The following is a 27,672-nucleotide window of genomic DNA, read 5'->3' on the forward strand; positions in this document are numbered from 1 at the left end:
TACAGCTGGATATCCAGCTACAACAAAACAGAGTGACAACCACCACCATCATACAAAACAGGCTCATGTTGATTTAATTTATACAAAGCCAGATACAGCTGCTACCCCAGGTTTTAACAGGAAAAAAGGAGCAGGCTTCAAACCAAGTTATTGTTAAAAAAATTGGCATTTCCCTGCACTAGTAATGCATGCTTCTCCCAAAACACAGAATGGACTCGGTGATATGGCTTTGGCCACAGCAACCACAACTGTGGGGTCCCTTCTGAAACCCCTGACTGTTGTGTCCTCTGAGTATCCAATAAACTAAAAGCAAAATCCCTACAGGAAGGGGTTTGTGCAATCCAACAGCAGATGGGATACCCGTGTTTTGATCCCTCCTTTCCTAGGAAGGAATAAGGCTGGTTGAGTAATTACAAAAATCCTCGAGAAACAGCGAGAAAAAAATAAAATACATACATTCTTAAGAGCTTTAAAATGATGTTCATCAAAAAATATATTTCTGTTTGGTTGTAAACATCCCCGTGCCAGGCTCACAGCGTGTGCCAGCACACAGCACCAGGGAGCAGAGCAGGGGGCTCTGCCTCCCTCCACTGCCCACCCCAGGGGCTCACACAGCACGGGGGTGTGGGGCAGCAGCTTCACAGCCTGCCCCCAGCAGCTGTCTCAGGAGAATGGCTTTGAAGATGGTTTCTCACAGATGGGATCCCTTGAAGAGCAGCGTCCTCGTCAGCCACAACGGCGAGCGGCGCGGCGGCTTTTTAAAGCATAAAATATTTAGAGTCAGCTCGGAGGAAATACTGACAAAGACAACCAAACACCACGTTCCATGAAAGCCTGACTCCTCCCTGCTGGGTGCAGTGAAACCCCTCCCAATTCCAGGCATCCCAGCGGGCTGGGATACCCTCTGGATTTGGCCTTTCCAGAGGAACACCGCAGCACCTGGAGCGCACAGCCACGAGCCACTGTCACAGCTGAGCTCCAGGAGCTGCTCATCCCAGCTCCTCAGCCACCCTCCAGTCCTCCCACAGCCCTGCTCTCCCAGGATCCCTGCAGGAGCAGCAAGACCAGGATTTATGGCAGGGGCATGGAAAGAGATCCCAGCGGGAGCCAGGCTCTGGATCCCTGTCCCCAGGGCATGGAAGGACCAGGTGGGGCTGTCTCAGCACTCACAGGAGCTCCTCAGCCTCCCTGTGCCCTCCCTGACAGGGGGACAGCACTGCAGCAGCTGCTCTGAGAGGAGCAGGGAGGGCTCATCCAGATCTGCCACTCTTGGCTCAGTTCCTATTGCTTCCACCCCAAACAAGCAGAACATTCCCAAGAGCCAGAACGTGCCATTCCCTGATTTTATCCCCAGCCATTCCACTGCTCCCAGTGCCAGAGGCCACCTGACATGTCCCACCTGCCACCAAGCATTTGTTGGGCACCAGGGCAGGCTCATTTCCTGACACATTTCCTCCAGCACAGCCTCAGCTGGACTCACATCCTCCCCCTTGACCAGTTACTCAAAGTCCTCCGTGATTCACAGCTCTGCTCGCCACTGCTGGAATACTAATGAGGGCAGTGTTGATTTATTGAAGCCCTGATGTGTCACCGCTGGATTAAACAGTCTATAAAGTATATTTAGACACATTACAGGATTAGAAGAATCCGCCTGGGAAGTTCTCTTCCTCTTTCCTCCACTCTCTTGCAAAAACACCCAGTGTCAAGGACGTGGCACATGCACACAGTGGAGGTGCCTGGGTGGGCATCACCAAAACCCAGCCCCTCGTGGGGACACTGCACAGCCCCCCTCACCATCCCTGCAGAGAAAAACCCCACCTTTCAGTAGTGGTACACCTTGATCTCTCTGTTCTCATCCAGCCCCAGCTGCAGGAGGCTGGGGCTGCTGCCTGGGGGCTTCTGTGGCCGTGGGGAGAGAGGTCTGACAGCTGGGTGAAGGAAAAGCCTGGCTTACAGCAGGAATTAGCACAGACAGCACAGGTACCCGTGCACACAGGCTGCATTTAGCCTGCTGCATCCCAGTCAAATGGAATTAGAGGGGGATTAGGGAATTCAGAGGCACACCAGGCTCAGGACAGCACAGAGGCCACGGGGATTTGCTGCTAATATCAGTGTACACTGAGGAGGCACCAACAGCCTGGGAGTGTCACAGCACAGAGGTTTTGCTCTCTGGATCCAGCCCCATGCTACAGGACTCCTCAAAACAGCTGGAGAGAGCTCTGGGGGGAGCCCAGCCCTCCCTGCCCCACCATGTGCCCAGTCCACACTTCTGCAGGTGTCCTCACCTTCTCCCAGGCTGCTCAGCAGGGTCTGCCCCTGCCCAAAGGTTCCATCCATGGCTCCAGAAGAGCCCTGCAAAGCCAGACCCCCTTCTTGCCCTCCCCATCCTCCATTCTGCACTGTTTGGTCCATATTTTTAAATCCTCACATTCCCAGCTCAGACTGCTGCTTTACAGCTGAGCAGCATCACTGAGGAGCATCACAGCACAGCCAGGGAAAGGAAGGGAAACTTCCTCAGTCAAGCACAGCTCAGAGAGCAGCACACAGATCACTCCTGCTCCATCTGCTAAACACCACATTCCTGCAGAACCAGGCACTGGAATGGAGGCCAAGGCCTCGAAATTGCTGCTCAATTCTTCATTTCACACCCTTCCTGCCACCCTCTCCTACTTGCTGCAAGAAGCAGAAATGCAATTAAAGACCAGACCCAGGAAAAAGATACACTTTGGAATCCTTGAAGTCTTTCAGCCATTTCTTGTTGCTCTCAATCATGCCCTCAATATTCCTTTTCTCTGGCTCACTGACCTTGGAGTACTGGAAGAGCCGGATTTGTTCACTGTGGCAGTGAGAGAAAGAGAGACAGGGTAAGTGCAAAAACAGAGGTCTGGGAAGAAATTATCCCAGAGATGAGAAAGTGAAGAAAAAAACACCTCCTCTAACATATATACTGAAAAGGTGTATATATATACATATATATATATATACACCTTTTCTCCTTAATAAGTAGTTCACAGCAATTATCAAATTGTTATCTACTTGTTACATGGTAACATGACCTAATAATCCCTGCAGAGAAACAAGAGCAGCACAGTGAAACAGCCCCAGGAAGAAGGAAGACTCTTACTCTGCAGGGACATATCCCAGCTTGCTGTCCAGAGGCACAGGATTCCCACTGAGCGAGGAGAACCCACCTGGAAATAAATACATGAAATTAAATACAGACCCCACAAAATCCTCTGGGGCTCTGGGTGTGTTTGCTTTCCTGCACACGGACACAGGAAACAGATGGAGATCCCTGGGTGCCACTGGGAGAGGGCTGGCTCCTCTTTTGCTGCTTCCTTGGGTGTGCACTAAAGAGCAGGATGACAGGATCAGCCATCTGCTGCACTTCTGGAATGAGCTGCTCATCCCTGATCCCCTCAGCACCCTTCCTGCCAGCAGCACCAGGGCACCCACCCTTCCCAGAAGGTGCAGGCAGCAAAGCAGGTGGAACAAAGCCAGGAGACCCACCTGGGAAATACCTGTGCCATTTCTCTGCCAGCATGCTGTCCACTGAGTGCCCTGAGATGGAATAACCGGAGCTGAGCCGGCTGCTGCGAGCCCACTGGTCCAGGGGGGATGCCCTGGGGGGGTTCCCCAGGGAGCTGCCCCCCTGCAGGGCTCCCAGGGAGGGGTGTGTGGGAAGGGGCATGCCCTGGTGGGGTGTGGAGGTGATCAGAGGAAGCTGGTGATGGCTCAGGGAGTCCAGGAGCCCCAGCACTGCGTTCAGGTCGCTGGTGATGCTCTGCACAGAGTCCCGCAGCTGCTGGATCTTGTCCTGCTGGAGGGCAGGCCACAAATCTGTCCTCAAGTCAACTGAGGGAAGGAAAGGGAAGAAAGGGATCAGGGACAAGCCCTACCAAGAGCAGCCTTTGTGCCTGCCCTCCTTCCCCAGCACAACTCCAGTCACAGGCAACCAGAGCCCAAGAAACAGCACGAGCAGCAGAGAGGGAATCACAGCAGCTCCTCCTGCCATGGATGTGAGGAAGGGGAAGCCCAGACTCCTGCAGAAGAGCAACACAGCTCTGCAGGATCAGAGGGAAAGCAGAGAGATTTTATAATCCACAGAGATTTAAAAGGCAGGTTCACTCACAGATCCCATCCCTCTTATCTGCCCCTACAGGCAGGAAACAAGTTTTTGCAATCAGGAGTGGTACAGAGAACAGTCCCAGACCTGCCTTGGGCACAACTGAGCACAAATGGAAATAGGGACATTGGAGAGGTGAGAGGGAAAGCACACCAGGCCTGGAGCCTCACATGTTGGGCACTTACATCTAGCCTGGCCCAGATTCACACTGGACGTGCTGTTTGTGTCCTCAGAGCTGCTCAGATCAAAAGTCACCATCTTCTTGCATGCAGAGCTCTTCAGGGTATCCTCATCTGAGAGCTGGTCAGGAGGAGGAAAACAATGCCAGTGAAACCTGCTGCATCATCCCTGGAACATAAAAGCTACCAGAAATCTGCCTACAGCTCATCTACAGAGCTGGACTGCAGTCAGGCACAGGTCAAGTGAAGGCAAACTTGTCTCCAGCCCCTGACAGCAAAGCCTGAATGTCCAGGGACTGCTTTGGCTCTGGAAGTGCAGGAGGCCAAACGCAGCAGCCACATGAACCAGCCCCTCCAGCAGGAGCCAACGTGGTTTGTGCTGTAAATAACCTCACAACTCCTGGTTCTCTGCACCAAGGGCAAGAGTTTGACCATCAAAGATCTGCTTCTCTTGCATCTGCTGCTGCTCTGCCTAAGGCCATGTGGTTCCAGCAGAGCCAAAGATTCCAAGGTTTGCCTTGCCCAGGAGAGCAGGCTCCATCCCAGCTCACACAAGGTGCCCTGCCCTTGTTTTCTCCAGGCTCAATCCATGCAGCTTTCCCAAGCTGCTTTCTGCAGCCACACACTCAGCAGTCTCTGCTGCTCTCTTTTGGTTCCAAAATCCAGCTCTGCTGGCAAACACCAGCCTTTGGCCAGCCCTGACAGGGACCACGAGCCCCTCACAGACCCTGCCTGGGGGAGGAGGCCAAGGGATCTGGGCAGGGATGCTGGAGTTACCTCTTCCAGCAGTGAGGACTCCAGCTGGCTGAGCTTCTCCTCCTTCTTCTTCAGCAGCACATGTCCTTTCTGCATGGCCAGCTTCATCTTGTCCAACTCCTTTGCCTCCTGCACAGACCAACCCCACCAAGGAGGGAAATCAAACAGGAACAACAGGGAATAATCTACATCAGCAGCTGGGGGGACTTCATCCCCTCATTCTGCCCAGCACAGGAGGTGCTGCTGGAGTGAAATCCCTCCCAAGTCCTCGAGAGTGTGGGAAGGGGAGTGTCCAGTGAGCAGAGCACAGGGAAAGGAGCTTTCACTTCCAAACCCACCCCAACCCAGACCAGCAGGACCAGAGCACTGCACAGCCGGGAGCTGATACCACACCCAAGCCCAGGCAGCACCCAGGGCTCACCTCCTCCAGGCTCCTCTGCACTCCCTGCAGCAGCTGGGAGCTGTGGGGATCCTGCACAGCCTCCTGGGCCCTGCGCAGGTCCTGGTGCCACTGCAGGCTGGCAGCCCTGAGCGCCGAGCGCCGCTGGCGCAGGGAGCGGCTCTGGCGCTGCAGGAACTCCTTGGCGCTCCTCAGAGACTGCCCCTCGGCTGAGATGTAGTTCCACACCCTGCTGGGAACACCAGGGCTGTCCTGGCAGCCTGTGCTGCTGCACACCTCACACAGCACCCCCACAAACAGCTGGGCAGTGCCCGGTGTGCAAACCCGAGCTCAAACCTCGGCCTGGGAAAGCAGAGCAGGAATTTCTCCTGGCACGTGGGCACTCACCGATCAAACTGCAGCTCGCTGCCCTCGGGGCTCTGGGAGGCTGGGGAAGGATCTCTGGACGTGTGCTGACAGGGTGACACATGGCAAAAACTAAGAAATGGGTATGGGGGAAGCCCAGGGCCCCCTAAAAATCCAGTGAGGAGCAAAAGCTTGGGATGACATCACCATGGTACTGCCCAGGCCCAAAAACAGCAGCAGGGCTGCTCTTGGTGTGACTTTTGAAGGTAACAAAGACATTTCTATCCCAACACAAGCCCTGCTTTTGGTTTGAGTATCCCACACTCCTCTCCACCCACTAATAATAGGCAGACATCTGCAAATTGTACTGAACACACCAGCAAAGAGAAATCCATCTCTGCATCTCAAATGACTTCACACAGAAGGAACAAATGCTGGGATTTTCAAGGGAGTTTCAGCCTCAGATCTCACAAGGCAAACACCTTCACAGGCTGCTTTACTCACAGCTTGAGGAGTTTCTCTCAGGTCTTCAACACGGAGCTCAGCTTTCTTTCTTGGAGATTCCACACTTTCTTCTGCCTCCAGTTCTTTCAGAGCCTCCTGCTTGCTCCTGATTGCTTCCTCCAGCTCTCTGCCACAGGATAAAGCAACAGCAGAGGCACTTGATTAGCCTGCAGTGGTGTCCAGGGTGACCTCCAGATTCCAGCAGGGAAAGGGCCACAGGTGTGCCAGACAACACCAGGGCTGGCTCTGTGGTGTGACACCAAGAGTAAGCCCTGGCTGGGCAGGGAAACTGCTTCCCACCCTTCCTCAGCAGCTCAGCCACCTCAGGAAAACCTCTTTGTATTTCAGTGCCCCTCTCACAGCACCTCATTAACCTCCCAAGGCAGGAGTGGAGGAGACAAACGAACCTGACACACAGAGGTGAAGGAGCAAATTCAAATTCACACCCTGAGTTAATAAAAAATCTGGAACCAGCCCCCAGCACTCTGTGGCCTCCATGGGCACCTCAGGATTCTGAAGGAATGTGGTCCAACACAGAGCTCAGAGGTCAGGGAGAGGCCCAGGTTGGGTTAGAGAGGTTTGTCAGGGGCACAGGACAGATTTGTTGGCTTTAGAGGAAATTTCTCACACACACCCAATGCGTTTCTGCAGCCTCTGGCTCCGGCTCTGCAGCAAATCCACCTGGGCCTCCAGCTCAGCCTTCTGGTCCTGCAGCTCCTCCAGAGTCTTCCTCAGCTGCCCAACAGACTCCAGGAGGCTGGAATGCTCCTTCCTGCTCTCCTCCAGGCGCAGCTGGGAGGCTAGAGCAGCTTCCTAGGAGAACACCCAAAAACCCCTCACAGTCATTTCCCCAAGAGAGAAACACGGGGCTCACAGGGTAACAGAGCGACACTAATCCCACCTGCACAACCACACCTGGGAAAACAGGGCTGCCTCTTCTCTTTGGGGAGCTCAGAACTAACCCACCTCCCCCTTGGTTTCCCCAAAGCCCCAGATATGGGGTGCTGCCCCCAGCCCCAGGGCAGCACAGCCCCTCTCCAGAGCCCAGGTGTCCGTACATTCCTTTCCAGCCTCATCTGCTCCTCCTCATCCTGCAGCAGCTGCCTCCTCCTTTGCAGGGACTCCTCCTGTGACAGGAGAGAAGGCAGGGGAGTGTCAGAGCCAGGACTCAGTCCTGAGGCTCAAGACCATCCCAAAATACACAAGATTTGCTTTATGACCCCTCTTGCTGCCCCCAAAGCACTGAGCAATCCCAGAGCTCTGAGACTTTCACAGCAAACACCAGCAATGCCCAGCCCTTCTCTGACCTGTGACAGTTTTATCTCTAAGTGGGATGGCAGCAGAAGCCCTGGCTGAGCTTTGCTGAGCAGCTGCCTGTGAGGAAGCTGAAGGATGGGCACAGATCAGGGAAGCTCTGTGATCCCAACAGGCCGACTCACCTGGCTGAGGAGATGCTCTGATCTGGCTTGGATGCTCTTCATGCGGATTTCAAGCTCCTTCTCTGAATCCTGGAGCTTTCTTTCCTGCACAGGGAGCTGAGTTAAAGAGAATGGCACAACAAGGAAAGCACAACCTGGGGAGCGTGACCTGCCCTTGTGTCTGTCCCCCTGGGCTGTGCAGGGTGGCAGGGGGACAAGGTGGGGAGCCCTCCAGGCCATCCCTCAGGATCCCAAGGGCCAGAGGCAGAGCCTGCTGCTCACCTTCTCCCTGTGCCTCTGCTGCAGGGCGCTCAGCCTCCCCTCCAGCTCTGCCTGCAGCCCCTTCACCTCGGTGTCGTGGAGCTGCCGCAGCCGCGCCGCCTCGGCCCGCAGCCCCTCCAGCAGCTCCGACCTCTGCCTGCGCTCCTGCCCGGGCCAGCACACAGGGAAACAGCTCTGTGAGGCACAGCAGGGCAGCACAGACACACAGCACCCACTGCAGAGCCAGCCCAGCACAGGCAGTACCTCCTCCTGGTACTGCTCCTGGATCCGCGCCAGCGCCTCCCGGTGCTCCTCTCGCATCCTCTCCATCCTCCTCTCGTGCTCCTTCTCCACTTCCCGGCGTTTGTCGCTCATGAGCTCGCTGAGCTGCAGGGGCCACAGGGAGAGAGGTTTTCCTGAATTGCAGCACTGCCCTGGAGTGGCCTCTGAGCACAGAGTGGGTCAGGGATTGTGTCCTGGGCAGCACAAACCAATGCTCACCTCACGCTCGTACTCCTTCACTCTCAGGGCTCTGTGCTGCACCTCCTGATCTGCTCTCTGCAGCTCCTCACGCAGCTGGGCCTCCTGGCTGCTCTGTGCCTCTGCCAGCTGGGCTTGCAGGCTGGAAATGACCTGCCAGGAAAGCCACCCCCAGAGACTGGTCAGCCTTTTCCACAGGATCCGTCCCATGGCCTGGACAGAGCCTCAGCACCACCAGCCCTGCCTGGCCAAGCACTGAGCCAGACCAGAGCCACAGCTAGGCAGGGCAAACAAAATTAATGCCACCCTCCCTGGCCACCTTTGGTGACAGCATGAGGAAAAAAACCCAACAATTCACATTCTAAAGACACTGTCCTCACCTCATGGTGCTTCTCTTCTGCTGCAGACTTCAGCTGCTGGAGTTCACTGGCAAACTGTTCTTCCAGCTCCTCTGCTGCCTATGGAAACACAGCAAAACAGACTGCTGGGAAACCTCTGCGTGTGGGAACAAGGTGCATTTGCAATTAAATTCTATCCAAAAGCATCAAAAGGCACAGCAGTAACTCCCCTTTCCAAAGGATCGCTACAAGGTGCCTTTACTCTCTCTGTGCTCTCCCCCCCAGGGATCTCCATGAATCCCTGTCATGCTGTGCAGGAGGGACTGGAAACTGCCCCACTGAAGGGCTTCCCAGGTCCCTGCAGCACTGAAGCAGCAGCCAAAGAGGTGTTGGGAGCTGATAAAGTGGCTCAGTTTAGTTCTGATCTGATAACAGGGCTGGGTTTAGCTCAACCAGACACACTGTGATCCTTATCTTGTCTTCAGAGGCAGAGTGGCCATTGAAATAATTGTTAGTTAATCACCACTGTAATAACATCTGGGGGAGTTCTCCTGCACCCCTCCCTGTGGCACCTGCCCCTGGTGCTGGGAGTGAGCTGTCATGGAGCCCTGCAGGTGTGAGCTCATCCCCACACTTTCCATGCCAGCCAGGAGAGCAGGAGCAGCCCTGCCTGGCAGTGAAGATCTCACCTTCTTCTTCTCCCTGTCCAGCCTCTCCCTGAGCTCGCTCAGGAACTGCTCCTTCTCTTCCTCCAGCTGGCTCATCTCCTTCTGCCGGGCTTCCTCTGCTGCCAGCTTCATTTCCTCCAAGGCAAGCTGCTGCTTCCTCTCCAGGCTCTCCTTCTCCACCAGCTGCTGGGATTCCCACTCCTCCCTCAGCTTCTGCAGCCTGGCCTCCTGCTCTGCCCTGGCAGGTTTGGAGGGGAGCACAGCAATTAGGATCCACCCTGGCCAGTGGGGCTCGGCCCTGCCCGACCCTTCCCTCCCAAACCAGCCCTGCAGATCCCCAGCAATGGCAGCAGAGCCTCCCACCTCATCCTCTCCTCCTCTGCCTCGATCTCTGAGGCGATTTGGGCTCGAAGCTTTTCGAGTCTCTTGGCTTTTTCCTCTTGGACAAGCAACTCTTCCTCTTCCTGCTCAGATTTTGCCAAGTCTTCTTCTGGAGGACTGAGACAGAAAATAAAAAGGAAGAAAAGAGGTTCAGGAGGCTTCAGTGTCTCCCAGTCCCCTGGGACACATTCATTCCCCCACACCTGCAGGACCTGCTGCTGACACGGGAGATGCAGCCCCAGCATCAAACCTGAGCACTGTGGGTTTAAAACTTGCTATATCATCATAGTTTACACTTCTTTAGGGTTGTTTTTGTTCTTTTTTTTGTTCTTTTTTTTTTTTTGCAGGTAAGTGAAATCAACTCTCATTAAATGGATGCAGGCTCCCAGGCAGGGTACCTGGATGCATCAGCACATCTGGAAGCTCCTTTTTTCCATATTATACCTTTTCCTACACTTTTTTTTTTCCCCTTTGGCTGCTATTTCTGCATCTTCCTTCACAAGACTGCATCCCCACATGTCATCATCAGGATGCTGCTTCTGGCTGCTCAGAACAAAAGCATCAAGTCCAGCAAGATAATACAGAAGCCTCAAGAGAAAAACTCCCCCAGGGAAAGGACACAGCTCCCAGTTCTGTTCCACCCCCTGCACTGCTCTCACATCCTGCTTTCCCTGCCCTATTGCCAGAAGCCTTGCCTGGAAGCCCCTCTGTAAAACATCCTCTGTCAGAACTCCAGAGAGCTCCTCTGGGGTAACCTCATCTCCTCTACTGCCCCATTTCCAGCCCTGTTCCCACCATTTAGCCCAGGATTTGAACATCTGCCAGGTGAGGAGAGCTCCAAGCACTGAGCTGGAAACTTCCCCCAGGTTAACCATAAGTGACAGCTCTGTGTGTGTGGGGATCACAGCTCATCCTCTCCTGCCACTCCTGCCAGGGTGGTGGCTACAGCAACACCAGTGTGGCCAGCAGCAATGAAATCCCACCCTGGAAAAGCTTGGAGGAGATGGAGTAAAAAAGGAAACTACCTGAGGGGTTTTTCTTTTTGCTGATTAAGCTTTTCAGCTTCCTCCTCCCTCATCTCCTCCTGGAATTGCTGAATTTTCTCCTCCTCTGCTTGAAATAAATGTATTTCCTCTTGCTCCAGCTCTGTCTCCACCTCCTTGACTCTTTCCTCCAGGGATTCATCCTTAGACTGGTTCAAGGACTGCTCGATTTCCTTCTCAGGTTGCCTACCAAAGAGAAAAAGCTCCTTTGGCAAAAGGGTGACAGAAAGCAGAGTAACACAGAAGGAACAGGAACCCCCTCCACACAGCATCAACTCCAAAAATCTCAGAGCCACCCACTCCAAAAGCTTCAGTGCTGACCTCAGCTGGACCCTGAGGATCACTGGTGGATCCTCTTGGTGACTCCCACAAAATACTGAACCCAGCCCCAGCTGCACTCCTGGCCTAAAAAACTCCAATTTTGACCCACCAGAGCTCACCTTGTGAGGTCAATAAAATCTCACTTGATGAAAAATCCTGGCCAGGCTGCCAGGCACAGGAGCAGATGCCATCAGTACCTGCTCCCAGCCCAGGGATTGGTGTTTCTCCTCGACCAGGTATTTTTCTGCAATTGCAACCTAAAGTGTGCTGGGAATTTGCCAGCTCCAGGCAACAGAAAGCCCTCAGCACTCCAAAAATTCAAACCCAATCTGGTTCTAATTAAGTTTTTTTTTTTCAGGCAGACAGCAGCAAAATTATAAGGTCTGAGAGAAACTAAAGGGGAGGGAGGGGAAAATTGAGATTAGACTAGGAAGAAAGATTTTTGTTCTTTGCTCATGAAGGCTGGAGCAGGAAGGTCTCACCATGCTGTGAGACTGGCAGTGCAAGGCAGAGGGACTTGTGCCAGGAATCAGGGAAATAACAGCCCCAGTTATTCAGCCTCGAGTCAGGAGAGAAAAGGTCATTTCTGCAGCCATTAGCAAAAAGAGCAAGACACAGGAAGGTAGTGGGGTTCTGGAACAATCCCCCTCACCGGTGCCCCCCCATAACACCAGGTGTCCTTTAGCAGGCTGCTCTGCAGAGCAATTCAGCCACCTCCACCTGGTCCTCACATTGTTCTTTTGCCCCAGTTTTTGCTCAGAAGGAAAGCCAGGCAGCACACACACATTTACACACCACAGCTCCTCAGAACAGAGATTCCTTCCCCATCACCCTGTCCCCAGAGACTCGCTGCCTAATTTTTCCAGCTGCATCTGCTGATGTGTCATTTGACACGGAATGCAGAGTCAGCACACTCCCATCCACTGAGCTCCTGAGTCTCAGGGAGCTGCAGGAAGGAATCCACAACCACCACCCATGGAGCAGCACAGAGCAGCAGCTGGGGCAGGATTCCTCAGCATTTCAGTGCCACCAGCGTGCCCAGTGGATGTAAAATGGGGTGAATCCATGGGGGTTTGCCCTTTCCCCCCCAGCTCAGCATCACTCAGCAAGTTCTGTGTGAATTGTTTCTTGGGGAGGGTGAAGGCTGCAGCCTCACAAAGACACAAACAGCTCTCCCTCATCCCACAGAGTCCTGAGCACAGAGCAAGGGCTGAGCTGCTGCTCTCACCCTGCCCAGCCCAGCCCAGGCTGTTCACTGGCACTCTGGCAGGAGCAGCTGCTGGGATGTGCACACGGAGCTGCTGCAGCACACAGACCCCAGCTCTGCTTCACACGCCAGCTCTGGCCACCACAGGGGGACAAGGGGACAAAAGCTGTCACAGTCACAGCAGCAGGGACTGACACAGAGCCCTTACACGTCCTGTGAGGCAGGCAGCTCCTCAGGATCCACCAGGCTATCCAGGGCTCCCTCCTCCAGCTCCGCAGCCTCCGCCCCAGCGGGATTTCCTAACCCAAAACGCTCCACTGGTGTCTCACAAGCACTGAGATCCCTCTCACTTGGCAGCACAAAAGAGGGGACAGAAGGTCAGATTAGCTCAGGTCAGAGTCAAGGGGCTGCCACAGGTGGACAAGGATGTGCAGGTGGCACAGGCGGGCACCAAGCCATGCCTGCCAACAGGACCTGCCTGGCCAACACGGGGCTGCCAGAGCCACAGAGGCTCCACACCACTCCCACCATCTCCTGTGGGACTAACAGGCAGCTCAGGGTACAATGGACATCAGCCTCACAGTGCTGGATCTCTTCCCTGGGTCATCCCTCTCTTTCCAGGCCCTTGAGAACGTCCCCAAGGTGCTCAGCCCTGTCAGCCATACTCACACTGCTGTCCAAATTACAGATGGAAGTGTTGGCAGGCATGCTTGTACCTACAGTCCTACTTCATCTCAGAAGCACAGAGAGGAGAGACAAGGCAAGCACGAGCAGCTTCACAGGCAGAGAGAAAGAGAGGATGCTCAGCTGGGAAGCAGGAACCAAGTGATAAGGAGACAATTCCTGCGGGCAGAACACGTTTTTGGAGACCCTCACACGAGCAGCTCCTCCAAGAACAAGGCTGCAAATCCCACAAAGCCAGTCATTAGGATGGACTGCAGCTTCTGCTCACGAATTTTCCTGGCAGGGGCAGCAGCTCCTGGTTCCCAGTGCCCTGGAGAACGTGTAACTCTGCGTGGAGCCAAGAGCTTTGACACGACTCATCTGTAAATGCCAGGCTGGGGCTCTCCAAGGAGGAGGAGCTGGAGGGAGCACAGAGCTCACTGCTCAGAGCAGCATTCACACTGCTCCAAAGAAACCCCCACAAAGAGGCAGAAAACAGCTCCCCCAGGCAGCCCAGTCCCCCTGGTGCTGGGGTCTGGAAGCCAGCACTGCTCTGTCCACACACCAGGATATAAAACAGCTCAATGCTCACACCTGGCCAAGGCCACCTCTGTGGAAGGAAGAGAACTGTTCCCATCACAGCTGGACTCTCCTGACACCAGGAACAGACACCTGAGAGCCTTCAGCTGTGAGCTCAGCCCAGCAGGACCAGCGAGGCCAGGCAATGGCCAGTGGCCACAGCTGCCCTGTTTCCCAGCCCAGGGCCCAGCACACAGCATCACCAGGCTCAGACCATCCTGGCAAGAGCAGTGGGAGCTGAGAGGGAGGCAGAGGCCAGAGCCACAGCTGGGGCAGCCCCAGGGGAAGGATGGGCAGGTACTCTCACTGCCCACCCAGCCTGAAGCTGAAGCCTGCTGAGACAGGGCTAAGGAGGCAGCAGGAGAAGCAGAGGTTTAGTGGGAGAGCCCCTGGGAGAGGCTGCAGCACCTGGGGGTGCTGGACAGGGCACACCTGGACAGGCTGCAGGGAGCACAGCAGGGAGGGCAAGGCAGGAAAGGCAGCAGGAGCTGGGGCTGCCCACGCCTCCCCTGTGCCTCTGTTTGTACCATACCTCTCAGCAGCTTCTCCTCCTTCCCTTTGCTCTTCCTCTACACTGGCTTTGCTTTGCTCTTTTTCCTCTTCTCCCAGCTCCTGGGCCTGCAGGTAAAAGCAGACAGGGCTTTAAGGAGTTTGTGGCTCCTTAACCATCAAAGACCTCAAGGGAGCTCTGCTGAACTCCTGGAACCAGCTGTGCCACATGGCACCCACAGGCTGTTCCAGAGTGTTGGATGTGCCAGGCTCCTCTCCTGAGGGCCTCCAACCATCCCAGGAATCCTTCCAGAAGCACAGGGGGAGGCCTGGGAGCTCAGCTTTCTCAGGATAAATTATGAACTCCCTGCCAGCACTACGAACTTGGGACACAGGTTTGGCTTTTCTTTCCTGAAGGTCATTTTGTAATCCCAAGTCACACTGAACTCTGGAAAGCACAGGAGAGAAATCTCCTAAAAGTGAAAAGTCACACACACAAAGTGCTGCAGCAATGAAGCAAAGGATAAATGGTCTGGGGCCAAAAATCACATCAGGACTCAGTCCTGCCTTCCACCCAGCTTCTAGGGCAGGGTGTGATGGGCTGCACAGTCACCAGTCCAGGGATTTCTGACTCTAGGATCCATCAGCATTCCAGCCCCCTTGGCAGCACGCTGAGCATTCAGCTGGCTCATTTATGGCATAGTAAATACTTGAAATATGAATAGAAAATATTTGAATGTGAAATAGCCAGCTGCTCCTTTCCCTACCTGCCAGCTCCAGACCCCTCTGTCCCTGCAGCAGGGACACCTGAGGAGGGGAAGGACTTCCCTCCTCACCTGTCAGCCCCACAGGAAGCAGAGGGGCTCATTCATTCATTTTTGGGGACCCCAGCAGGTGAGCTCAGCCCCTGCCATGCAGGACTGTGCGTGGAGCAGGGCCAAAACAAGGCGGAATTAAACCCGCAGTAATTTATGCAAATGTTCAGCGAAGCAAATGGCAGAAGGATTCCCTGCAAGTGCTGTCACCTTCCATCACATCAGCCTGGGCAGAGCCCCCAGCCCCAGCCCCCTCCTGCCCCTGTAACTGATGACTCCAATTCCCCAGAACCGAGGAGCTCAGCAAATGTTTCCTCGCTCCAAATGGGCTCTGTCAGCGCTGCTGCAACGGGAAGGAGCCAGACAAATGGGGAAATGTCATCCTGGAAGAGGGCACTGCTCCCAGGTAACTCCTCTGAGCTCATGCACAGGGCTCCTGCTGCCCCTCTGCCCACCAGGGCAGTCCCTCCTGGGGAACCATCCCTGCAGGAACCTCTGGACACGCTGGGAAGGTGCAGACAGCCCCATTTGCAGGGAACAAGGGCAGATTTTAAGCCTTGTCCATGGAATTTTCAGATCCTTGCCCCTCCTGCTGCCCCAGCAGCCCCAGAACCCCAAGCAGCTCAGTTTTTCCACCCAGCTGCATCCCCGGAGGACACTTCACATGCTCAAGTCACAGAACCAGCTGTGTGAACACAGGGATGACAGATAATGGGCCACCTCCTCCCTCTGCACAGCCCAGATCCCAGGGGACCATCTCACATCAGCTCAGCTCATGCTGCCAGGTGCCAGCACTGAGCACTTGGGACAGCTTTGCCTTTCCAGAGGGGCAGGCACTGCCCAGGCTCCTCAGGGAATGGTCACAGCCTGAGGCTGCCAGAGCTCCAGGAGGGTTTGGGCAGCACTCTCAGGGACAGGGTGGGGTTTTGGGGTGTCTGTGTGGGGGCAGGAGTTAGAGTTGGATGATGTTTGTGGGTTCCTTTCAGCTTGGGACATTCTATGATTCCACAGCTCTGCATCTTGCACTTCCAATCCCTGGAAGGGAAGGGGGGAAGGAGCAGCCTCCCCTCTCCCAGGTCCTGCAGGACACATCCCACAGAGCCTCTGCAGCCACCACAGCTCCTGCCCAAACAAACCAACAAAACCCCTCCAAACCTGTGCTCACAGACCTGCCAGAGGTGTCCTTTCTTTTCATTTTTTTTTTGAACAACAGAATATTTTGCCATTATATTCAAAGCAAGGCGAGCTCCTCACATGAAGTAGGCACATTCCTACAACCCCGAGCAGCTCCAGCCGAGCCTCTGTGCACAGACACAAAAGAGCAGCTGCAGTTCTGCAGGGAGCACCATTTCACACCCAGCTCTCCCCAAACAGGGCTGTAATAAACCCAAACGTGGCTGCTCCAAGCAGCATTTGCATGCACAGTGCCTGTGCTGCGGGGAGGGAGGGGGGGAGCACAGCAGGCATATGTTTTGTTTTCCTTTCACATCTGATTATGCTCATTATTAGGCACAAGAGGACAGGTGTATTCTCCAGACACAGCCTTGCAAACAGGATTGCTCCTCTCTGCTGGACAGGTGGGGATTTTGCCACTCAGGGTCTCTCCTCCAGAGCAGCTCACAATCAGAGCAAGGCTGAGTAAGCCCAGCTGGATCCTGGACCCTGCCTCCAACCAACACAGAATGGAGCAGGAGGGCTCCAGAGGAACGTGGGGCTGAGCAAGCCAACTGAGAGCCATGCTGAGAAGGCAAGGATAAAGCAGAGATGCACAGCAATCTTCAGGCAGTGCTGCCTGACCAGTGCTGCATCCCAGGCTGACACAGACATGTGCACACGTACACTCCATGTGCCACAGACTCCCTGAAAGGAGCCCCTTTCCCCCCTGCATTAAAGCAGGCAAGACAACCAAATGCTTAAAAATAAGCTTCCCTCTACCAAAATCTGTCAGAGGGAGTTAGCCTCCTTTTCTTCCCATTGATTCTATCGTGTTCTGCCACACAAATCCTTCCCATCTGCTTAAGAGAAAGAAAAGGACAAATACACTCACAAAAGAAGAAAGGAAAATAGACTGTACTTCCTCCATTCCCCAGGAAAGCCATTTACTGGCTCTCCTGTTGGGGCAGGGAGAGCTCCCAGGGGAGCCTGCCTGTGTGCACCCCTCCAGCCACCTCTGCTCTGGGGTTATGTTCTTTGTGCAGCCACCTGCACCTCCTCTCTGCAGAAAAAACAACACACTGGTGGTGCTGCTGTGACCCCTGACACTTCACACACACCAACCCCTGCTCACCTCTGCAAAGCCTTCACTGACAGCACAGGACTGCACCTGCCTGTTCACAGCCCACCCTGAGCCCTCACACAGCACTGACCTTGCACTCAGGGCTGGCCAAATCAGGAGACACAGTCCCCACATCCAGAACCTCCTCAGACAGCTGGCTCTTCAACTCCAAGTCCTGAAACAGAAAGCAGAAAGGATCAGTCTGATGAGCAACCAGAGATCCTGAGACCAACATCCTGACACAGCTCAGAATCCCTGCTCAGCACCCCACTGACAGCACCCAGAGCATTTCCCTTCCCTGTGGGACCAAGGGACACCAGTGCCACACAGGGAGGGCACTGTCACACTCCCAGTGCACCCCCCACACCACCAACCTTAGCAGGAGAGGGTGGCACAAGGAACATCCAAAGGGGACACATGTCCCCAGCCCCTACCATCCCCTTTGTGATACTGCTGCACATTTCAGGGATTCATTTCCTCACAGCCAGCCCCCAAAGTTATTCCCCCTTGGGGACACTCCCTGCTCCTGGCAGCCTGGGGGGCTGGGCTCACACAGGCAGAGCCACTCACCAGCACAGGTTTGTAAATAATGACATTCTCAGCCATTTGCTGGCCACGCTGCCTCTGCTCCCACTGGCAGATGGCAGTGGCAGCTTCCTGTGGAGATGGAGAGATGCTGATGGGCATCTCCCCCCAGCCCAGGGCCACCCTCCCCTCCTGCCTGGGGACCCTCCAGCCACACACACCCCCCTCAGCAAAAGCTGCTGAGCCCCAAAGCACAATTCTTACTCTGCTTGTTATTTGCCTTTTTGCAATTATCCAAGCACACTCTCAGCTCTGTGTGACCTACTTTTCCATGGATAACACCTCACCCCCAGCCCAGTCTGTGAGGTGCAGGGTGGCACTGCTGGCCTGTGCCACACACAGCTGTGGGGGCACTGTGAGAGCTGGGCACTGCACCATCCCACAGGAACCTGAAGCCCACAGCCAAGGAAAAAGGAGTTTTTGGTGACTCACCACGGGCTGAACCACCTCCTGCTCAGAGCACTTGGAGACAGGCAAGTCCTGCTCACAGCCACTGGCCTTTGAAAGCTGAGAGGAAAAACACATTTCAGCCTGGACATGTGCTACCCCTGCAGCCTCAGCTGGGCATTCCCAACACAGGTCTGGAAACACAGGTCTGGAAACACAGGTCTGGCCTCTCCCAGGGAAGAAAAGGTGACTGAACATCATGGGGAGTACACCAAGGATGTGTGACCCACGGGACAAGCACAAAACACCACTTCACAGGAGGGCACGAGGCAGGGCTGGGGAGGGCAAAGAAGAGCTCTTCAAACACCCCTGATAAAAGGCACTTGCTTCCTCTCCATCTGCAACATCTCTGCAGCTCTGAGCTCCCAGCCCAGCACACAGCGCAGCACTGGAGCCATAAAAGCACTTTAAAATTCCACTTTGCTGTGCCTAAGTGCAGCGAGGGCTCCTGCATTCCCAGCTGCAGGAACACCCCGTGGCCCTGCTGACTTCAGCAGAACAGCTCAGGTGCACAAAGCACACAGATGAGGTTGGGAAAGCAGCACCCTCAGCTCCTCAGGACAGAGCGTGTTTTCCACGCTGGGTTTTGTAGTTCATCATTCCTTACAGACATTACGCATCAGTGAACTTGAGAAATCATCAAAATCAGCAGGAAGGCAGCCAGACTGGAGCGAGATCGTTCATCAGATCCCATATTCTGGCTCGGATCCCGCTCTGGTGCGAACACGAGCGGACAGCGCGTGTCTGGCAGCCCCGCCGCAGGGCTGGGTATGGGCAGCGTGTGGCACAGCCCAAACCCTGCTCCTGAGTGTGCACAGCTCTCCTCCCACCCTGGCAGGTTCTGTGCCCCCAGCTCCAGCTCCAGAACCAGCCCTGAGGCTCCGTCCTTCCCCACTCCAACCTCGCACCTCCAACAGCTCCTTCCACGTCTGCCCCAGCTCTGAGCAAGCTGAGAGAAACAACAGAAGGAGAGAAAACAAAGCAGCACGGGCAGCTGGGCTCAGTGTGAGCTTCATTAGCAGCCCTGCTCGCCCAGCACACTGGAAGCTGAGGCTGCTCCTCCTCCCAGCCTCAAACCCCGGCGCAGTCGCGGTTCTGCTGTCGGTGGCTTTGGCAAGTATCTCACTTGGTGTGTGCAGGAGGGAATGATTGCCCAGCTCAGTCCTGAGGTGCCCATCTGGGAATTCAGAGCACTCATGCCCCCCCAGGAATGACTGCCCTGCTGAGCAGGAAAGCACTTGGACTGGCTTCATTCAACCAGGCAGTGCCCCAAGAGCTCTCCTGAGCCAGGGCCTGACGAGACCACAGGAACGGCCAACACCACAACCACACAGGCAGCTCTCTTACTTTGCCATCATCCTCTGATTTCGAATCAGCTGCTGCTTCTTCCCTCTCTTCATCCAGCCCCTTTTCTCCACAGGACACAGTGTCAGCAGTGGCAGCCAGGCTGGCCGGCAGATCCCCCTCTGCAGCCGGAGAGGAGGCTCGGGGCTGCCCAGGAGAGCCAGGCACGTCCAGCCCTGCTGTGCTCCTTCCCCCCTCAGACTGAGGCAGCTCCTCAGCTGCAGAGGCATCTCCTTCCACCTCAGCATCTTCTTTGTCCACTACTTCATCCCCAGCAAGTTCCTGCTCCAGGCTGCTGTCAGCATCTCCGGGGAGGATCTGAACTGGGGACGGAGGACACGCAGCACCAGAATCCAAGGAAGACTCTGGCACTTCTTCAGGATGTCTTGATTTTAAAGACTCCTTCTAGGCAGCAAGTCAAACACAATTACAGACCCAATGTCCTCTCTGGGGGATGCAGGAGTCAGGAACAGCACAGGCTCTCCTACAGCAAGCAGCAAAATCACAAATCTTTGGGTGACTTCAAGACCTGTTTGACTTCTTTTCACACAGTCCCATTCCAAGGCAAGGGACTCCACTGACATAATCTCATTCATTTCTTGGGCTCTGACTTTTTTTGATCTGTTGCTTTTTTATTCACAGGGTCTCAGTGGGTAAGAGTGGCTGTGCAAGGCCACCAGCCCCTGTGAGCACCCCATGTGCCACAGAGCAGAACCATTTATCTGTTCAGTGAGAGATGGAAACTGGTAAGAGACCATGACAGGACACTTCACTTCTGCCTGACATTTCAAGCAGAGGAGAGCAGGCAGGATCACCATCCCACCTTCCAGTGGGACAGACTGGAGGGTGGGCACTGACTGAAGGCAGCACTCAGAGCTCAGAAAGAGCCTGTGACTAACACAGGGGGAGAGAGATGGGGGTAAAAACAACCCCAGGTTAAAGCTTAGTCACCCAAAGGTTCAACTGCCTGTCCCACAGTGGGGAGGCCACAACACTGCCCATGGAGAGGGGAACAGGCAGGAGAAGGCTCCCTCATCAGCATGCACACAGAGCTGCTGGCACGTCCCACTTCCTCACTGTTTTATTAATGCCACGGTGTCTTGTCAAACATTCCCTGCATCCTGTGCACGGCGTGTTCTGTACACTGAGCGCATATTTTAGCGGTGTATTTTTATCAGAGTGCCTCTGGAATGCTGTCAGCTCCCAGCCCAGGGCTGCAGCGCTCTGGGAGCTCGGGCTGAGTGTGGCACTGCTCTGCCAGACCTCCCTGGGGCTGGGCCAGCATCCTGCAGGATGGAGAGGACAGAGGAGCCCAGCCCCTGGGCACTTCCCAAAAATCCTGCAGCTCTGGGCATCACCTGCCACTCCCTGGTACTGAGAGCTCACAGCCCCTGTCCAGCAGAGGTTCCCAGAGCCACCAACCAGCCACAGGGGCTCCTGGGGGACACCAGAGAAAGGTGGGCAAGGGGAACTTCTGTCACCCTCGTGCTTCCCTTTCATGGGGATTAGGGTGGCTGCAAAGTTTTGCTCCTCTTGGACAACTTGCTTCAGAGTTCTCCTGAGGACATCCCACCAGGAGAGCTGGCAGGGTCCAGATATCCCAAATGAGGCCAAGCAGGATTTTGATGCTTCAACACAGGATCACAGGCACACAAAAATAAATCAATACACCAGCAATGGTGTGCACACCAAAGGACTGCTCTCCAGGTAAGTTCACCTCAGCCACTAAAATATCCCAGAATAATCTCTCTGGCTGGCAGAATCCTATTTTAATGGCAATTATAGGCAAACCTTTTGTTAGCATCACACTTTGATGAACACAAATGCAACTCTGCAGAAGAGGGAACTGTGCCAGTCAGACACACAGGTGCAGGAGGAGGGAGGTTTTTTCCTCCTGCAACAACAGGCTATAGATTTTCTATGGATTTCAGAGCAGGACAAGTCACTTGGGTTATAACTGGCTGTGGCTGATCTTTTCACAAGCTGTAACATTCTACCTGCCCTGATGGGAAATTCCTGCCCATCAAATCGTTACTTCCAGTGATCAGCATTAAACTTTAACCAACAACAGAACCAAGCCAAGCATCTGCTCACACACACACACACCACACCAGAAGCTGCCTACTGCATGCAAAGCCTGGCTGGTACCATGCAAGCAGGACAGGGATGCCAGGGAGCCACTCTCACCTCTCCCAGGCTGGCAGTTTCCTCCTCAGGGCTCCCATGGGACAGGGGAGCAGCTTCAGCAGCAGCAGCAGCAGCACAAGGGCTGCCACGCTCCTCCTGCTCCTCCCTGCTGTTCTCCTAGGTGGGGGGACACAGCCACTTGCAGAATTCCCCACACACCTTCCCAAGCTGGAGCACTCACCCACCTGGGCCAGGTCACCACCCACCACAGGCACCCCTCTCTCCAGCTGAACAGCTTTCCTGGGAGCTCACAGGCCCAGATCCCCAAACTGAAGCTGTTGGATCCTTCACTGCTGCTCTTCCTGCTGGCCAGCTCCATGAACTCACTGTTCCTCCAGACTCTTCCCTGTGAGCTGTGTCTGGTGCTGCCTCCACTCCACCCAACACCCTGGCTCAGTAAGTCACTAAAACCTCCTATTTCCTTTGAATCCATTCAACCCTGACCACGGGCTACACGAAGCCAGTTTTTTTCATGATTTCACCCATTACTGCTCAGATTTCCCCCGTAGGACTTGCTACACAAATCCTTGTCTCCTGTTTTGCTCGGGAGCAGGCTGAGGAATGCTTTTCTACTGCCATCTCATGGAACTACAAAAGAATTCTGCTTTCCAGTCGGGGCACTGCTGTCTCATCAGGACAGGCTATCACCCATCTGGGTTAACAGCCTGGCTGTTGGGCAGCAATTGCCATTCCATAATAGATTCCCAAAGCCCCATCCCCATCCCTGTGGCACTGAAATGCCAAGACAGCTCTTTGTTCCTGCACACATTAACATTTCAGTGAGGAATTGGCTGCTTGTTGTCTGCAGATGAGAGAGTCAGGGCTCTCTTTGTCACATCCACTTTAGCATAAGCCTTTGCAGATCCTGCCCAGCACCCTGAATAGGTTCTCCAGCAAAGTACTTTACAGCTTAATTTTCGTGTGCTGTGAAAAGGATAAGGGAAATACTCTAAAACACTTTAAAAGAAATTAATTTGCCTTTCAGATACTGGAATAGGATTTTCAAAGCGGTGAGAAAGGATTAATGTCAGCACAAACAGTCGGGCCAAATCACCAGAGCTGCTTACAACGCACTTCCCATTGTGCCCTTGTCATCTTAAGCCTGATCCCAGCTAAGGCAGCGCAGGGAAAGCACAGCTCTGCACAAGGCCTTGGGTGCACTGAATGCTCTGTGTCTCAGCCACGGGATTTGTCAGCAGGGCAAGAAGAAAGAAAAACGGGTTTTGTGTTGCTGCAGAAAAGCGGCTGCGTGCAGCCCACGTGAAGAGTCCTGAGGCAGCAGTGACAGAGCCCACAGGACATGTGGGACATCCCCCTCTCCCCTCCAGGAACCAGGAGCCTTCCCTCCACACCCCCTGACAAACACAGTGCAGATGGAAGTGCCTCTGCCTCATCCAGCCTTCCTCCCACACTAAGTGGCACCTCAGACCCCAGACCCTTTTCCTGCTGCTCCCTGGAAGAGCAGATTTGCCTTCGCCTGCTTCACCTACCTGGCTCTGTTTTTACTGTCTGAGGATGAAACAAAGCTCCAGCCTTTGCAAAGGTGTCTCCTCAAGTCCCAGCTACCAAAACACAACCACTCCAAGCAAAACTTCCCATCAATGCCCACCCCACAGCCCCCAGCCCTGCTGCTGTGCTTCCTCTCCATCACTCTGCTCCAGGTTGTTCCTGCTCCTATGTGACACAGAAAACTCATCCCTGTGGCACAGCCCTCTCATTCCCTGGCAGTGTCACAGCTCCTCTCCCACCTGGGCACCTCCCCTGCCCTTCCCATTACCGTGGTCTTACCTCTAAGTCAAAGCTGCCTGCTAGGGCTTCAACATCCAGGTACACGTTTTTTAACAGTCTTGAAGTCCCATGGAAACTCTGAAGGATTGGGAAAAAAAAAAAAAAGGCCAAGATTGAGTTCTGACCCCTGCAATGTCACAAGAGGGGCTCCTCAGCAGTGAAATTAGGCAGCAGAGCCATGGCAATGCACCTACAGCAAATTCATCTTGGAATTACACTGTGGCACATGTTTTTACAGGGGTTACCATGTGAAAATAGGATCAGTGCTTTTTAGGGAGCAAACGGCACAAAGAAAAGAGCACAAATGAAAGCCCAGGGGTAAATGGAACAGCAACAGCCAGGGCACACAAATACCTCATTTTCACTTTCTTCCTCTTCACTTTTCCATTTCTCTGGCATTGCCACGTTCAAGGAACTTTTCTCTTCACAGATCAAACCCAGCAGGTTCTTGCGGCTGGGGGGCCTTGAGATCTCTGCAGGCTGTGAAGGCCACAAGAAAGGGAAGTGAGAGATCAGACAACAGGAAAGGGGAGATAAAGACTCACTGAGACATGGGGCAGCTGCTGGGCTCTGTTTCCTACCACTTAACATGTTTGTTTCTTTTTGAAGGAGTTTATGTCTATGTTTTGCACATATTTTGCTTTGCCTTCCTTTAAAGGATCAATTTTTTACCATTTAACAAATTTTATTGACCCCCCCAGGTCACTTTCTAGTAATAAAGTATCCAACATGGTTGTAAACATTACATTCATCTGGACAATAGTTCTTCAAATTTTATTCTCAAATAGAAGAGTGAAAATAGTTGATTAAATTGCATTATCCTATTGTTTGTCATGTTTCATTTGCACACCAAATTCCACTAAAACTTAACACACTTTTTCCCCTCTGCAACAGTTATTGAAACAATTCTATCAATCTGCTATACATAGCAGAAGAAAGCTCACCACTAATTTAGCACTGGGCTCCCTAGAAATAGAAGAAAAGAAATACAGTTTTTTAACACACAACAGTATTTCAAAACTGACAGAAGATCACAAACCCTGTCATTGAAGTGTCCCCCACGCCTGTGACCCTTTGCAGTGCACATTCCCAGAGAAGAGGGAGCCTCACCAGAGTTCCTTCCTTGGGGACGAGGCTGGACTCCAGCACACTGCCCCGGTCCGGGTTCAGGGAGCCACGAAGGGGCAGGGATGAAGACGGGGTGAGGCCACGGAGAGGAGAGAGGGGGCCCAGGGGAGGCTGGAGAGGAGCCAGTTGCGAGCCTGGGGGCTGGAAAAGCACAAGCAAGTCACTGGCAGGACAGCACAGCTCACACTCCTGACCTTGGAATGGGACAAGGAGCTCCCCTGTGGGACCAACCCTGCTCAGAGACCCCACACCCAGCACATGGGACAGGTAAGGAAACAGGGGTGGATTTACCCACACATTTTGCTTTCCAAATGCCCACCTGAACGGGTCCTGGATACTCCCAGACACACCAAGAGTGTGTGCTTACTACAGAGTGTCTCACAGCCAAAACTGAAGGTGATTCTGTACTCAGTGTTCCCTCCCCAGCTGATTTACTGCCCATCACCCAGGTTTGGGGTCACTTTGCTCATCCCTCTGCCCAGCCCTCCCCAGAAGCACTGCAGGCACAGCCTACTCACAGGGAGTTGCTTCAGGAACTGCTTCTCCTTCTTGTCCTTCTTCTTCTCTTTCTTCTCCTTCTTTTCCTTCTTCTCCTTTTTCTCCTTCTTTTCCTTCTTCTCCTTTTTTTCCTTCTTCAAGCTGCCCCGTGCCAGCAGCTTCTCCCTCTCCCGGATGACCAGCTGCCTGTAGTGCTCATCACAGGGGTGCTCCCACGTGGACTGGCCATTTTCAAAGTTGAAGAAATAGATGTCCCCACCCGTGATAGATTGGCTGCACAGCAAAAACAGCAGGAAAAGGTGAAAAAGCACGTTAAAAATACAGCTGCACAGGCCACAACATCTTTGCTGATGGTGCAAGCACCTGAAGCTCAGGGAAGAGGAGTGTGATGTCTCCAGGAGGCCAAAAATGTACCAGCAATGCCAGGATGCTCATATCCAGCTTCCCAAATGGTTCTTCCCCTTCTTCTGCCACCCCAAAAAGCCCTGAGCTCCTGATACCCCACCTAACCCAATTCACTGCCCTGGTCCTGGCACTGGGGATCCCCAGCACAGCTCTCACCAGGCCTTCCACTCTGGGGGCAAGGGGGTCACCAGGCACTCCCCGGCCAGCCACAGCAGCTCCGGCTCCTTGTCGGGGTCAATCCCAATTGTTGGTGCATAAGCCCGGATTTCTGGGGAAACAGAAGAGGAATCTGTAAACTTGGCCTACCCAACAGAGCCACACTCCTCAGTTAAAGCTGTGGGAAATCCTGAGCCCAAAAACAAAGCTGCCCAAAGCCACCAGAAAAGTCCTGTGTGCCTGCAGAGCCCCTCCTGCAGGCTGGGGACAAGGGGAGTGACACTGCAAAGTGACATTCAGCTCTGCCTCCGCTAAAATCCGTGTATTCCACCCTCTCCAGCCACTTCACAAACAAATTCCTGCTTTCTGAATACACCTAGAAGTGACCTGCATGCCTGAATCCCTTCTCCCAGCTCCTGGGACGACGAGCCATGCTCACCTTCCTCCTTAGGAATGTAGGATTCATTGTACTCTTCTTCCAGAATGAGCTGGTCCCCGATGCACAGGGGTCCTGCCATGGATCCCACACCTGGCAGCAGGGAGGAACCAGCACACAGTCACAACTGCCCTCAGAAAGGAAAATTCCTCCTCCCCAGCACATGGTAGGGCTCTTCCACTGCAGCACACACAGCAAAACCGAGTTAAAGAGCTTCCACACACACAGCTGTGTGCTCAAATACACAACTGAATGCCAAGGTCAAACATTTCAGCCTAGACCTCCCCAAATTCTCCATGCAAAAACCATTCTTCCGCTTTCTGGTGAGACCCAGGGGTTTGTGGTACCTGCCAGGTACCCCAGGTGGTAACCACCCAGAGCAGGATCACCACCTGTGGCACGGCCATCACTGCCCTCCTCACCTCCCTGTGTCCTCAGCCCACCCCGTTTTATAACTCTTATGTAAAGTAAGTCTCAGAAGCAGCAACTAATCCTGGCAGTTTCCAGGCGAAGATATTCTCAGGACAGCCAAACCAAACCAGCATCACAGAGCTCACACCACTCCCCCTCCCAAATGTCCCCAGTTAGAGCATTTGGATGTGGGCAACTCGCTCGGGGCCTTCTGTTCCTATTTTCCTTTCCCAAAACTATCTCAGCCCCATCTTCCATCCCCGGCGTTGGCACTCAGCGATGAATTACGGGCTCACTCATCCCTTGGAGACTCTGCCTCGCCACATACGGGGAGATCCTAGTGAGACCTTTCAGTGCTTGAAGGGCAGCTACAATAGATGAGGACAAGGGCGAACGGCAAGAGGAGGATTTAGGTGAGATCTGTTGGGAAATTCTTCCCTGTGAGGGTGGTGAGACCCTGGCACGGGGTGCCCAGAGAAGCTGTGGCTGCTCCATCCCTGAAAGTGTTCAAGGCCAGGTTGGATGGGGCTGGGAGCAAGCTGGGATAGTGGAAGGCGTCCCCGCATGGCATGGGGGTGGAGCTGGGTGACTTTCAGGTCCATTTCAACCCAAAACGCCGCTCTATAGCTCTACGCAAAGAGAACCGAGCCTCACTGCAGCCGCCGCCGCGCCAGCCCGGAGCCACGGACAAAGCGCGGTTGGCAAGGAGGGTATTTTAAAAAATACGAAAAAAAGCCGTTTTCACCCTTACCACGACAGCACCCACGCGACCCACGCACATCCAGGATCCGGCGGACCCCGCGTGGGGCGGGAGGCCGGAACCGCGCGGCGCGGGGCCGCTCCCCGCAGCCTCCGCTCACCGAGGGGAGCCTCCCCGGGCCCGGGCCCGGCTCAGTGCCGTTGTGGGGATGGGGACCGTCCCCTCCCGCCGCTCACCGAGCCCCGCTGCCGCCGTCCCGCGGGTGCCGCCGGTTGCGCGGAGCGCGGGAGCGGCCGCGGCCGCTGCGCCAGGCCCCGCCCCCTGCCCGCCATTGGCCGG

General features: G+C 54.4%; 1 protein-coding gene across 6 annotated transcripts; it reads right to left on the minus strand.

Moving 5' to 3' along the window:
* Positions 1–51: 51 nt before the first annotated feature.
* Positions 52–27,625, minus strand: CEP164 (centrosomal protein 164). Of its 6 annotated transcripts, XM_033081554.2 has the most exons (33): positions 27,385–27,462; positions 26,226–26,315; positions 25,787–25,898; positions 25,246–25,498; positions 24,710–24,868; positions 23,954–24,079; positions 23,600–23,677; positions 21,812–21,928; positions 19,628–20,029; positions 18,266–18,340; positions 17,340–17,423; positions 14,202–14,287; positions 12,636–12,776; positions 10,882–11,085; positions 9,839–9,973; positions 9,497–9,713; positions 8,850–8,927; positions 8,491–8,622; positions 8,254–8,376; positions 8,011–8,154; positions 7,750–7,833; positions 7,369–7,437; positions 6,945–7,123; positions 6,311–6,437; positions 5,849–5,913; positions 5,483–5,690; positions 5,083–5,190; positions 4,312–4,426; positions 3,511–3,855; positions 3,125–3,191; positions 2,723–2,836; positions 1,819–1,921; positions 52–754 (listed from the first exon to the last, which is right to left on the minus strand). In XM_033081554.2, exons 2-32 carry the CDS (start codon positions 26,302–26,304, stop codon positions 1,822–1,824), a joined length of 4,326 nt encoding a protein of 1,441 aa, XP_032937445.1. In that variant the 5' UTR covers positions 26,305–26,315; positions 27,385–27,462; the 3' UTR covers positions 52–754; positions 1,819–1,821. The 6 variants fall into 6 exon arrangements, with proteins under 6 accessions (XP_032937445.1, XP_032937443.1, XP_032937444.1 ...); XM_033081552.2 differs by lacking the exon at positions 27,385–27,462 and adding an exon at positions 27,570–27,625 and having other exon boundaries at positions 52–1,921; XM_033081553.2 differs by lacking the exon at positions 27,385–27,462 and adding an exon at positions 27,494–27,543 and having other exon boundaries at positions 52–1,921.
* Positions 27,626–27,672: the final 47 nt, after the last annotated feature.

The sequence above is a fragment of the Catharus ustulatus genome, chromosome 28, assembly GCF_009819885.2.
Source record: "Catharus ustulatus isolate bCatUst1 chromosome 28, bCatUst1.pri.v2, whole genome shotgun sequence".
NCBI lineage: Eukaryota > Metazoa > Chordata > Aves > Passeriformes > Turdidae > Catharus > Catharus ustulatus.